The 12,093-nt window shown below is 51.1% G+C and overlaps 2 protein-coding genes across 2 annotated transcripts; one reads left to right on the top strand and one right to left on the bottom strand.

Moving 5' to 3' along the window:
* Positions 1–2,251: 2,251 nt before the first annotated feature.
* On the bottom strand, positions 2,252–4,266 carry LOC100906583 (uncharacterized). The gene is made up of 4 exons (XM_029110762.1): positions 4,156–4,266; positions 3,154–4,071; positions 2,505–3,034; positions 2,252–2,405 (listed from the first exon to the last, which is right to left on the bottom strand). The coding sequence occupies exons 1-4, from the start codon at positions 4,264–4,266 to the stop codon at positions 2,252–2,254; spliced, it is 1,713 nt and encodes a 570-aa protein (XP_028966595.1).
* Positions 4,267–8,724: 4,458 nt separating this feature from the next.
* Positions 8,725–11,438, top strand: LOC100902683 (tubulin gamma-1 chain). Its single transcript, XM_003740863.1, has 9 exons — positions 8,725–8,880; positions 9,237–9,375; positions 9,500–9,662; positions 9,748–10,046; positions 10,152–10,315; positions 10,416–10,594; positions 10,696–10,977; positions 11,095–11,166; positions 11,252–11,438. Exons 1-9 carry the CDS (start codon positions 8,832–8,834, stop codon positions 11,270–11,272), a joined length of 1,368 nt encoding a protein of 455 aa, XP_003740911.1. The 5' UTR covers positions 8,725–8,831; the 3' UTR covers positions 11,273–11,438.
* Positions 11,439–12,093: the final 655 nt, after the last annotated feature.

Here is a 12,093-nt window from a genome sequence, read left to right as displayed (position 1 = left end):
AACTGGTGCGACTGAAACCGGTGTGACCGAAGCCGGCGCGGTTGCGATATCTGCCCGATATTGCTCTATGGTCGCCTTGATGTCTTCGAAGACTTCCCCATAGAAGAGAGCCCTATCTTCGTCATCCGGGTACTCCTCACCTAGCTCTCCACACAGCCTCTGGATCGTGTTCACTACGGTGGTTAGCCGAGCCTCCAGTTCTGCTGCCAGACGTGAGACTCGCTCTAACTTTCGGGTCAGTATTAAGGGTTTACTCGTTAATGATTCGAGTTGGTGTGTGACTGCCAAAAGCTCGTCTACATTACGGTAAATCACCTTCCGCGATTTTTTACTCTCCACGAGTTCCGAGTCTAAACGGCAGTCGTCCTCTGTGAGTTCCGCCGATGTACCTTCTTCGGGTTTCATCTTCTCACCGTGGTCTGCCATGATACTGCTGCTCCGATCGGGCCGTCAACCCGAGCCTAAGCCTACCCTACTCGCTACGGTGATCTCAACACCGATCGGAGATCCTGCTCGGCCGGAAACCTGAACAGGTGAATGCGCTGTCGACGATGGAGTGGGGAACCGATTGGATGGAATAGGTCGAATAATTCCTGATTCGTTAATTGTAGAAATTGAGCAAAGCACTGAGAGCTCTGATTCACTATAGCTCCTGAACTGAAGTTTTGGAAGTCTCTCTGATGACCCAAAACCGCACTTGGCTGCCGAGCTTCGCGTCGAGCACAGCGAAAAGATGAATTTCGGAGACTTATTTCACTCGGCCGGAAACCTGAGTGAAATCCCTCAGAACCCTTTCCGTGTGATGAACGGAGAGCGGGTATGACCAGCGTCCTGCGATGCTGACGCTACGGACGCCTGGTTTTTCTGATCCCAATGATCAGAACAATTGAAAGATCACCGGACTCCTATGAAGGACGTCGGCCGTGAAATTTCCTTGAAAACCCCTTCAAGCCGAGAACTTGAGAGCGGGTATGGAGTGTGCGTGTCACGATGACCGATCGCTGACCTACGCAGATTCGCTCGAAACTTCTGACACCAAATGTTACCAACCCGCCACGATCAGATGGAAAACGACTTCTATTTCGTTTCACTGGGGTGGACACCAGGGGCAACTTTTATTTTAGAATAACCAGAGCTTGACGGAATCGACCGTGAATCGATTCTCGAGCTGACACTTTCTGACCCGGACTAGTGGCCCGAGGGCGCTGTGTGGATATCAACCTCCTCACCGTATCCTCCTTCCCCTAGAAAGCCCGCGAACGGTTTCCCTGAGTGGGCTCCTATACTTTCCGAAGTCTGTCGTACGTTATACCTAGCATCACCGAACGTGGGTTCGTGACACATGTCACAGACTAGCGATATTCTAGATCAGTGAGGAAATCCTCGAGTCGGGAGGCTGCGATGCCTCCAGGCGTCGCGGTAGAGACCCGCGCGGATGCCGAGTGCTCATCGCATAGGAAGGATCTTTCATGGATAAATAGAGTTCTCCCACGGCCAATGAGACGCCATCATCGTCGAGGAGGTTCCGAGTTCGATTCACGACGTCGCCCCATAGTTCGGGAACCGATGTTCTCAACTGACTGAGAGTGAAAGTCATACAACGCTTATGCTCAATGGGTTTCAAGAGGATTCGATAGCGACTCCGCTTGTTCACTCCCTCACCGCTCATCAGGGAGCAGTCAGAAAAATTGAGGAATCGCGAGATCATCGGACAGTCGCGAAGCACTCAGAAGGTTCCTTCCAATACGGAATCGTCAGAGTCCGCGCGTCGCTTGACGGACCGTCAGGACGGCTGCGCTGACGGCTCGATCCCGCGTCGAACGGCAGCGGATCCCCTTTGGTCCCCGTATGTATCCTTAGCACTAGCCCTTCGAGAGCTGTGGAATCCCCCATAGGATCCTCCAGCGACCCGTCGCCGTGGACCACTTCGGGAACCTCTGCTCATGACATCCCCATGTAGCCAAAGGCACATCCAAGTCGAGTCTGAAAGAAGCTATCGCCCCCCTCCCTGTACATGGTTTCGTAATGCTGAAGTATTGGAGCGGGTGGTCATTTTTGATTCCAGCCCCATAGAGATCCGAACCCGTTTTATAATAATAATTCTCCTCACGGGACTGAATGGTTGAGAATGCCTCTCGACACTTCTCTTCGTCCGCTTCCGTGGACTTGGAGCGAAGGATCCTTCATGTGTGCATATATGTATGTGCTTCTGTATGCGGGCATGATGAATGTATTGAACTCGAATGCGTACTCACTTAAAATTTGTCAGTAGTCTGACATCCATCATGTCGCATACAACGTCTCTCAGGTCTTCGAAGAATTCGAAAGGAGTGGAGTCCATATCATGGATGGTGGTCATGGAATTTCGATAAATGTTCGGACAGCTAGAAGCCTTGAGTCGATACCTGGAATGTGATCATGAAGCTAAGCTGAGTCAGTCCACGGCTGTGGCCTGTCGTGGTCGGGTCGATGAGGGAACATACACAAGAAGACAGTGACCATACCTTTTAATGTTGAGCATGGCTCCTCGATAGGTAAGAGAGCCCCGCTGCAATCTCAAGTTGCGTAGATAGGCCGCAGAGTTGGCCCTGTCTCTTGGAAGTAAGGGCAGTGGCCCAATGCTAGCCTGTCTATTCTGGCGCAAACTTGAAGATTTCTTCGTGCTCACCGTAGCACAAGCTAAACTACTCCTGACGACACCATTATTCGCTGCGCCCGGATCAAGAGAGAGAACGGTTTCTTTTCTTGCGCTGGGAATGGTAGTGGTGGCATCGCCTGGTAGCGTAGCGGAGCTTTGAGATTGCATTTCTAACGTTTCATCGAGTTTCGGGATTTTCTTCTCCCAATCATTTCGGAAGAGGGTGGAAACATCCTCCAATACCCGGTGCTCTTGGATGGTTTTGAATAACGGAGAAGACTTGACAGTCAAGTAGGGGTCGTCATTTTGGTTCAGCACGTCATGCCACAGGTTCGGATATAGCTCTAGAAGAGACTTCAAGTGACCTTTTTCTTTTGATGACATCTCCGTGAGAACCTGGAAAAAAAGTAGGGATACGGCTAACCCTCACAAGCTCGATGCTCGTGGATGATCATGATGACGCACATGGTCCATGAAGGCGATCACAATATACTATCTCGTCCGCCACGACCCACCTGCACGGGTAGTTTCGGGGACTCATTCGAGAGATAGGTAGGCAATTGCAATAAGGAATGATACATCCGTTTGCCGTCGTCCAGGTGACTGGCAGAGTTCCATTGGCTTGATACGGCGCTGTGATTGTCTTCTTCATCGTCGCTTTCGTTTTGAATATCGAGGTCCCTCATCAGGGCGCCTGAGGCAACCATATTCAGGAAGAATCCAGCGAAGATGAGCAATGTTCCCCTCCAAGTGTATTCTGCCACGAGCATGTAGGTCAGCGGGGCGAATATGAAGGTGCCAACGCCGGAGCCGCAGACTGAGAGCCCGGTCGCGAGGCAGCGCTTCTTTTCGAAGTAGTATGCGACGATCACGACCGACGTAACGTAGCAGAGAGCGAGCCCGAACCCCGCGAATGAGAACGTGACGTATAGAAGAGCGAGCGAGTTGGAAAAGTAGGAGAGCACGAATCCCAATGACGCCAAGATGGAGCCCATTATGCAGACACGCCGACATCCATAACGATCCGTGAGCCAAGAGGCAATCGGACCGGCCAAGAGTGGCATAGAGAGGAAGAGACTGGCTACCCACGCCGCATGGCCTCGTCCTACTTTGAAGTACAGTGTCAAGTCTGGCAGGAAAACTCCGAGTGATGACGAAACTCCATCTGAGATCAAATTTATAGCGAACGATGCCAACACGACCATCCAACCCCATCCTCCATCGGGTGGGAGCCGTTGTTTCTTGCGAGTTCCCGACGACGACGACCGGCTCGAAGATGAATTTTCTGAGTCGTCATGACGTATTCGCGCGAGACCAGGACTCCGAAGCGTCGACGGTGATAGCGACTTCGATCCCGTCCTGGGACCGAGGCCGGTCGCCTCTGGCCTAGATGCGGCGGATGCCCCGAGGGCTTCCGACGCGATGTTCGACTCCTGGAATCGGCCGCAGCATGAATCAACGACGTATGGCTCGTATTCAAGTTGATACTGTTGAGAACCACGACCGCCCAAACTCACATTCCGGATTGTTGCCGGAGCCTCTAGATTTCCTTCATCTTGCCTAGATAGTAGCTTGTTTAGGACAGCATGATTCGTATTTCGTCTATTTGCTCCATCGAGTTCCACCATGGTGACGATAAACTTCTGGAGGATCGACTCCGCTTAAGGTATTTTGATGAAAGGTATTCTTGACTTGTGATGCCTTTGAGAGATGGAAACATACGATTAATAATCTTTTGCGATCCCGAATGCGCTCATTGATCTTGAGCTTCACGACCTTACCGAATTGTGTGAGCAGAAAAGCGAGCCTGCTAGAATGGGCAATCCTCGCGGACCTCATCGGCAAAACTTCTCGATCCCGTTTCCTGAAGGTGACGTCGATGGATGGGTCCTGCGCGACTCCGCTCCTGGCCCGCATCAACATCCAGTGTTTCCCTCGCCCACACTCAGGTCTAGATACACTTTGATCACACGCACCATAAAATCTGCAAGAGAATGAGAAAAGTTCATTTGCATTTTCTGGCTGCCAGGATTTCGGAGCGGTAGGTCTGAAATCCCGGGAGTCATGCCTAATCCCGAGGGCGATTCTCTTCAAGATTAGTTTCCATCGGAGATGGACCGACCAGCTGAGGCTCGATGCCTGGACATCAGTCATGGTAATGCTCCCGAGCGAGGATACCGCGATCGGCGATCGCGAATTGACGGGCACAATCCAAGTCTCGATTCCGGGGCGGACATCGGATCGAGGGGCCCGGAATTCACTCGAATTCGTAGGATCAAGTGGAATGATTGATTGGATTAGACCAGAACCTCGAGGACGACGCGATTCAGAAAGAGCTCCTCTGGAACTCAGCCCCCATCTATGGATCATTCTATGCAGGGGAGCATGCTTCCATAATTGAAAGGGCACGTCCCCATATATGACGGGGATCCCTCTACTTCTGAAGGATTGGGTGCCATAACCTCCATTCAGAGGGATCACGGTATGATACTGACAGCAACTTCCGAAGCAACGCCACCTCCCACCCGAGCGACGAGGCGTCGGCGTCACTTCACGGACCGAGGCGACTTTGCACGGAGTTTGTTTGCACGAGAAGAGACAGACGTGCCAATCGATCGACCTCCCCAGACAAAAGCAGCAGCCGGAATAAGAGGACCTATGTACAACGGGATCACTTCCGAATCACATTCTTCTCCGGGGACAATCATGGACTCTAATCAAAGTCGTGTCTCCCATTCAGAGAATTATTGTTCTCGCATAATTACACTTATTGATTTGATTGACTTTTGATTGCTAGAAGCTCTCCTCATTCATTCAGCTTCTAGTAGCAGGTAAATGAGCCCATCGAAGCCCCGAGCGCCGGGAACAGAATGAAAGATCATTGAACTAGACGTTTCGTCGTTCCCGACGGTCCGATGATTATCGTTCTTCCATGCTTCCGGAACAACATCTGATCTGAGCTCAAGTGGTGATCAAGTTGCAATATACTACCACTTTTCGAGGCGGATGGCGGATGGCGGATGGCGGATGGCCGCGACCCTCGTTGAGCTCCCCCGCACGATTAGAGAACGTTGAGCTCGAGACGAGAATCTCGGGAAAACGTGCTCCATCCGGCAAGCAATGCTCTGCCGATCTATGCCGATATCTCCGACTAAGTCAAGGGTCACCAGAAGATGAATCTCAAACGCGAGCATGCTTGACGATGGAGCGTACATACGTAGCAGGCACGTCATGGGGAAGGCACCTTTCGAGCTCGGGACTCGGATGCGGACATATGCACAGTCATTCAGAGCGTTCAGATGAGCCTGTGAGAAGCGACATGCCGCACCCGATCAGAGCGGAACTGTCTCTAGTACAATGGTTTCATCTGAAGTCGCCACAAAGACAGAGCTCTCTGCGACGTAGAAGCGCTTGGCAGCCAGCGAGCATCTAGTGGGCACAGCTAAAAGTGTCTGATACCGTCGTTACAGCCCTGGTATCGTTACCTACCCTCGAATTCGACTATCGCCGGAGCTATGAATAAGAGGAACTAGAAGTTCCGAAACGACGCGCATGGGTCCATCTAGGCGTGGGCTTGACGCGGCGAAAGTTTGCAGTCAATCACTCCAAAGCTGCGGGGACATCACTCCACTAATTAATGTAACGCGCTCAATAGCCGTGACGAAGGACGACTCCTGAATGAGTGTTTCATTGGATCCTTATCATCCCGTCAGTTCGTGGTTGTAAATCGATCATATCTCGCAATATCATGTACGCACTCTCGGAAAGACGGGATCCGCGGCATTCACTATGTTCAGGTACATAGTTGGACTGGTAGTCCCCCGACTGAAACCGGGTTGCTTCCTGCGGTCTTTCCAGATGGAGGAAGCCCATCCTACAATGCGCGCTGCTCTCATCGCATCGGCGATTCATCCCGACCCGTTGAGTTGTACACTCTATCCCAGGTAGGAACTCGGGACTCGCTAGTCTTCAAATGAGGGAATCCGGTGAATTTTTTTAATTGGCCAAGAAACTTAAGCGAAAAATGGTACATGCCCCAACGCCCCCGCGAATAAAATATTAGAATATCATTTGTTCTGTCATCGATAGCCGCTCGATAAGTCAAGTGAAACTGGAACCGTAGGAGTTGATCTTTGGACCGACGGAAATCGCGACAGCGCTACGCGGAGCTCGCCGACGATGGGCTACTCCCTGAACGTGCTCTCGCCGGCACAATCTGACCATTCCTATCAGTTCCAATGTAGGCACACTCTCCTAGAGGAACGTCAATGCCATGAAGGTTCACTCTGCGGAACCATGAACTGGAAATCTCTCGGTCAGGCTTTCTACGGAAGCGGCGATCTATCGTTCTGATTGTAGATGCGTTTTATACGGAGTTTGATTTCTGAGCGAGCGTCGCCACGGAGAACGGTACCTTCGAGTCGCTTGGATGAGAGATAGCATTATTGGATACCATGAAACCCAAGGAGCGTAGAGCACGTCATCCGAGTAGCAAGGGAGGAATAGCTCCCGTAAGTCTAGGGTACAGAGATAGAGGAACTGACTGACTGGAGCAAAGATCGCGCATACGCGTCGCCGCGTGTGACTCACCTCATAACTACGTGGAGGATCAGGACATGGTGATGTCCACGAACTCGGAGATCAGCTTTTCCGTTCCCCCGGGAAATTCGCTCGAGATTCGTCTCCCGATGCCTTCGGGCACGATCGGAAACTACCGTTTCCCTCGGATCTCGCAGTTAGTAGTCGACTAGCAGGCTAGCTGGCTGTAGTAGTCAGTTAGTTGAAGTCGGAAAGCCTCCGGTCGATCAGTAATCGAGTTCACAAAACTTCCAGAGACATGAGAAATCATCCGAGAACTGGTAGATGCAGTGGTAGGAGCCGTAGAAGTAGCTGCGGCAGCGATGGCTCAGCCGCCCTACAGAGCACTGATTCTGGGAAAGGGAACCGAAGCAAAGCGAGAGAAGAGGAGAACCCACCACAACGAGAGGGAGGAACTGTCTTCACTCTATCTCGTATCTCGACCTTCCGGATACCATGCTTTCCGGAGTATGCTCTCGACTTGAATAAATTCCGACCGTCCCGATGAAGAAAAGGCAACTTGAGTGGGAGAGACGCTCTCAAAATCAAGTCGTCGTCGATCCGCAGGAGCGCCTTCCTGCATCTTAATTTTTTCTGTCCGTGAGCCGCACAGATTCGATTCCACATATTCCGCTAAAACTGCGAAAATAGTACGTAAAGTTCCCTGTGGGTACGGACGCTTTTCAGACGTACGCTTGTGGTGCTCTCCGTGGACGTTGTGCGTCCGATTCCCGAGGATAGTACTGGTCGCGAGTTTTATGTCGAAGTGCTAAGGAACGAAGACTCGCCGACAAGGGGAATTTGGACGGACAGCCCGGGAGCTTTGACGCGAGATGCATTTCGGAAGTGCATTCCACGATCCAGAAATCTTCCCATAGAGATGCAGACTTATATTTCCCCATATGTATCCATCCTGCTGGCGGGGCTTCTGTCGTAGAGGGGCTCATATTGATTTCTGTCAACCGCGAAAGCTTCTCTTGTCGACTGCTCTCAAATGTCTCACGCTGGACATATAGTCTTCTTGCCAGTAAGACCCCACTCACGCGCGACTCCACTCCGGAGATGTAATGGAATCACATCATTCGGAAGCTCCGGTCTCCCATCAGAGCCCAGCAGAATTAATCGAAACCGACTGGAGCTCAGTTGTCCACCCACATACTCAACCCCCGTCGATATTCGAATCATTCAGAGTTGAGAAGGGCAAGCCCTGCGCTTTCAACCGACTCTCATTCGATCCTCTTGGCTCTTGGTCGCCTGTGGAGCTTCACGAGGCGAGGTCTGAAGCTGGCGTAGAGACTCGAGGGTGTTTCATTTCATTCCTAAATAACTCGTTTCATAGTCGTGCATGAATTTTTCGAACCCATGTAGCAATTTCCTTTACCTTCGCTTGACGAATCCCCATCATCGGATCGGATGTAGTCGCGCGCGCGTTCGGAAGGGGAAGACTCCTAGCAGACGATATCCCGAGAGAGTTTTGGCGCGCGCTTATAAGTCGCGGCGACTTGAACTCCGGATCATAACAAAAACATCTCTTCCCCCACGAAGAGTGCGGAGAATCGAGTTTGCCCAAAAACTGAGAAACATTCGTTCTATCAGAATCTGTGACGAATAACAGATGTCACGGCAAGTCGTGACCATCCAAGCTGGCCAGTGTGGCAATCAGAGTTAGTATCGAATCGGTCAGGGGTACGAGCGCTCGAGTTCTCGAGGAGCTAATAACCCATCGACCCAAGATACGAGATATACATACAGTGAAAAGCTCTCAGGAGAGCCCCCCGAGGTATCGGACCGCTCTTCCCGGGCTTCGAACCAAAATATGTCTCATGGGTCGAAACTCAAAACCTGCCCAATGGTTCGAAATATCGGCCCGCCTTCCGGACTCATCCACAGATAATCTCATTAGACAGGTTTCACTTTATATATACGAGGGTACCTTACCCGCTTCAAATTCCTGCGTTCGGAACTTAAGATCAAATCGACGCCTATTGGGGGATGCAGCTGAATGAATAGTCCCTTTCAGTTGGATTCGAATTCTGGAAGAAATTGTGCCTGGAACACGGAATCTCTCCGCAAGGTATCGCGATCAACCCTGACGACAACATCGGAGATTGCAAGGATGTTTTCTTCTATCAGGCCGATGACAACCATTATATTCCGAGGTTAGATAGCCCGAGTCACATTAGGATATGACATTCTGGGCACTCTGAGCAACCCAGACTCGAGACGACCAAAACGCATAATACTTAACGGGCCTTTCCCCACCTTGACTTTTCCCTCCCATAGATCCGTCTTAGTAGATCTGGAGCCTCGGGTGATCAACACGATCCTCAACTCAGAGCACGAAAGACTCTATAACCGCGAGAACATATACGTGAGCAAAACAGGAGGTGGCGCGGGTAACAATTGGGCGTCGGGCTACAGTCAAGGACACCAACTCAGAGACGAAGTGAGCAAGGGGCATCGGAAGCGTGGCTGGGTGGACGTGACGCGTATGTTTGAGAACTAATTCGACTTCCTCCGCTTCTCCGAAGATCGTGGAAATCCTCGAGAGGGAAACCGAGAATGTTGATTCGCTTGATGCGTTCGTGCTGTGCCATTCCATAGCCGGCGGCACAGGATCCGGTATGGGCAGTTACATAATCGAGCAAGTGAAGGACCGTTTCCCCAAGAAGCTCATCCAAACCTATTCGGTGTTCCCGAATCAAGACGACAGTGCTGATGTCGTGGTGCAGCCCTACAACTCCATGTTGACTCTCAGACGTCTGATTGAATTCGCCGACTGTTGCATAGTTCTTGATAACACGGCATTGAACAGAATTGCTTGCGAAAGGTGAGCCTCATCGAGGATGCACTCCCCTGAGCGACCAAGTCCTGAAGCTGAGAGCTAGCTGATCATGGGAATTAGTTAGTAGAATGATTCTAATCTCCCTTCCAGACTCCATATACAGAACCCATCGTTCGCGCAGGTCAACAACATGGTGTCGAATATCATGTCGCTCTCAACTGCTACTATGCGTTTCCCGTCGGCGCTCTATACCGATATCAAATCATTATTGTTCCCGCTCATCCCGGTTCAGAGTCTACATTTTCTCATGACAGGTTGTCCCCCATACGGAGTTTGTTCGATTTGACAGCTGTTATCGGTCTCGATCGCAACCCTTCTTCGGGACTAAAGCACGGAGCTTTTAATCACCCCCAGGATTCACGCCCTTGATGATCAACGACCAGGAACAGGCTGTCCAACGAACCACGGTCCTCGACGTCATGAGAAGACTCTTGCAACAGAAGAACATGATGGTCTCGACGAACTTCAGCGGCAATCAGCACTGCTACGTGAACTTGTTGAATATCATTCAAGGCGACGTGGACACATCCGATGTGAGTGATTCTGATGACGTCATTATGTGGTCCGAACAGAAATCAGCCGCGATTTAAGGATCATGCTCCTTTTGTATTTTGCACGCTCATTTGCATTACAGTTACATTCGTCGTTAACACGCTTACGTGACCGCCGATATGCGGCTTTCATTCCCTGGGCACCAGCCGGCATCCGAGTCTGCTTGTCGAGACGGTCACCCTACGTCAAGACGCCATTCAGAGTTTCTGGGCTCATGTTGGCCAATCATACGTCGATATCGTCCCTCTTCTCGAGAACCATGTCGATGTACGACAAACTCATAAAAAGAGGCGCATTCATTGAGCAATTCAGGAAAGAAGCTGGTAACGTCGACGTCATGGGAGAGTTCGCCGCTGCGAAAGAGGTAGGTCAGATACTTATTCTCATCCATTTATCTAATGGTGGGAGTTCTCTCCGGGATGTCATTCCTATGTGGGGTGTCACCGTCTTCCTAGCAATGATTCATCCGCCTTGCTTACAGTCCGTCAATAGTGCTATCGAGGATCATCTGGCAGCAACCAAGAAGGACTTCAATGAATACTACAAGCAGAAAGTGAGATAGGTCCTCCCCCTTGATCTTCCCTGTTCATGGATCACTCCGTATGAGGGTATCTACTAACTCGTTTTCATCTCTACAGTACACGTCGAAAGCTGCTTGATGGATCAAGCCTCCGGAGAGAGTCATGCCCTATATCAACGGCAAGGAATTCGTCGTCGAAGACTCTCACTGAGGCATCAGAAAAAGGACGCAGGCACTGGGCTCCCTGATGAATGTCGATACGGAGGTAGTGCGGAACGTTGACGACCCGGATACCGATAAGAATTCCAAAAGTATAGCTTTACCCCGAAAATAAACTCGTGCGAGTTGTCAGCTCCTACGGTCAATGATTCCTTCTATCGGCGAGACACTCGTTGAGCCGGCTTCCTTAGCTTCAGAACTAGACTCCCGTGATCTATGTATCGCTAGTCTCTCGGGTACCATCCTCCACGGCCGACTCATCCGAATCCCGCTGACGTTCCCTGCGTCGAGCTCTGGATACTCGGTGGTATTCAGATGAAAATTCGCCCCCACCCTGAAAACCCGATCCCCGACGAGCCTGTCATGGATAGTACCGAATCTCACGTAATCCGGGGGGATGAGAATTCGCAAGACTTCCGTTCGCAAATCATGTTTCTCTCGCTGCTCGATGTTCTTCGCCATCTACATATCAAAGTGGCTCTGCTCTCTATTTGTCTTCAGTTGGCCCCGAATCCGGATCCAGATAACGTTCCCTGTCTCGGCCGTCCCGAGTTTCCAAACAGACTCCGTCGATTCGAGACCAGCGGTGGCCTAGAGCTCCTGAGGAAGCTTGAAGTAAGCTGGATATGGAGGATCTCGGGATTCGACCGCCTCGCTTTCGCGGCAAGTGCTGACAGAACTCGAAGTCTTCGGGTGAAACCTCATAGGGGACAATCCGTGAGACTGAGTCTTAATCATTAG

This window comes from Galendromus occidentalis, unplaced genomic scaffold, assembly GCF_000255335.2.
Source record: "Galendromus occidentalis unplaced genomic scaffold, Mocc_1.1 scf7180000077088, whole genome shotgun sequence".
NCBI lineage: Eukaryota > Metazoa > Arthropoda > Arachnida > Mesostigmata > Phytoseiidae > Galendromus > Galendromus occidentalis.
This window is presented reverse-complemented; position numbering and strand designations above follow the sequence as displayed.

Coding starts and splice junctions, on each gene's coding strand:
- LOC100906583 (XM_029110762.1), bottom strand. CDS start 4,266: ATGGTGGAACTCGATGGAGCAAATAGACGAAATACGAATCATGCTGTC. Junction 4,072..4,155: donor CTCCGGCAACAATCCGGAAT/GTGAGTTTGGGC, acceptor GGCCGATTCCAG/GAGTCGAACATCGCGTCGGA. Junction 2,406..2,504: donor GCCATGCTCAACATTAAAAG/GTATGGTCACTG, acceptor ATCACATTCCAG/GTATCGACTCAAGGCTTCTA.
- LOC100902683 (XM_003740863.1), top strand. CDS start 8,832: ATGTCACGGCAAGTCGTGACCATCCAAGCTGGCCAGTGTGGCAATCAG. Junction 9,376..9,499: donor GACAACCATTATATTCCGAG/GTTAGATAGCCC, acceptor TCCCTCCCATAG/ATCCGTCTTAGTAGATCTGG. Junction 9,663..9,747: donor GACACCAACTCAGAGACGAA/GTGAGCAAGGGG, acceptor GCTTCTCCGAAG/ATCGTGGAAATCCTCGAGAG.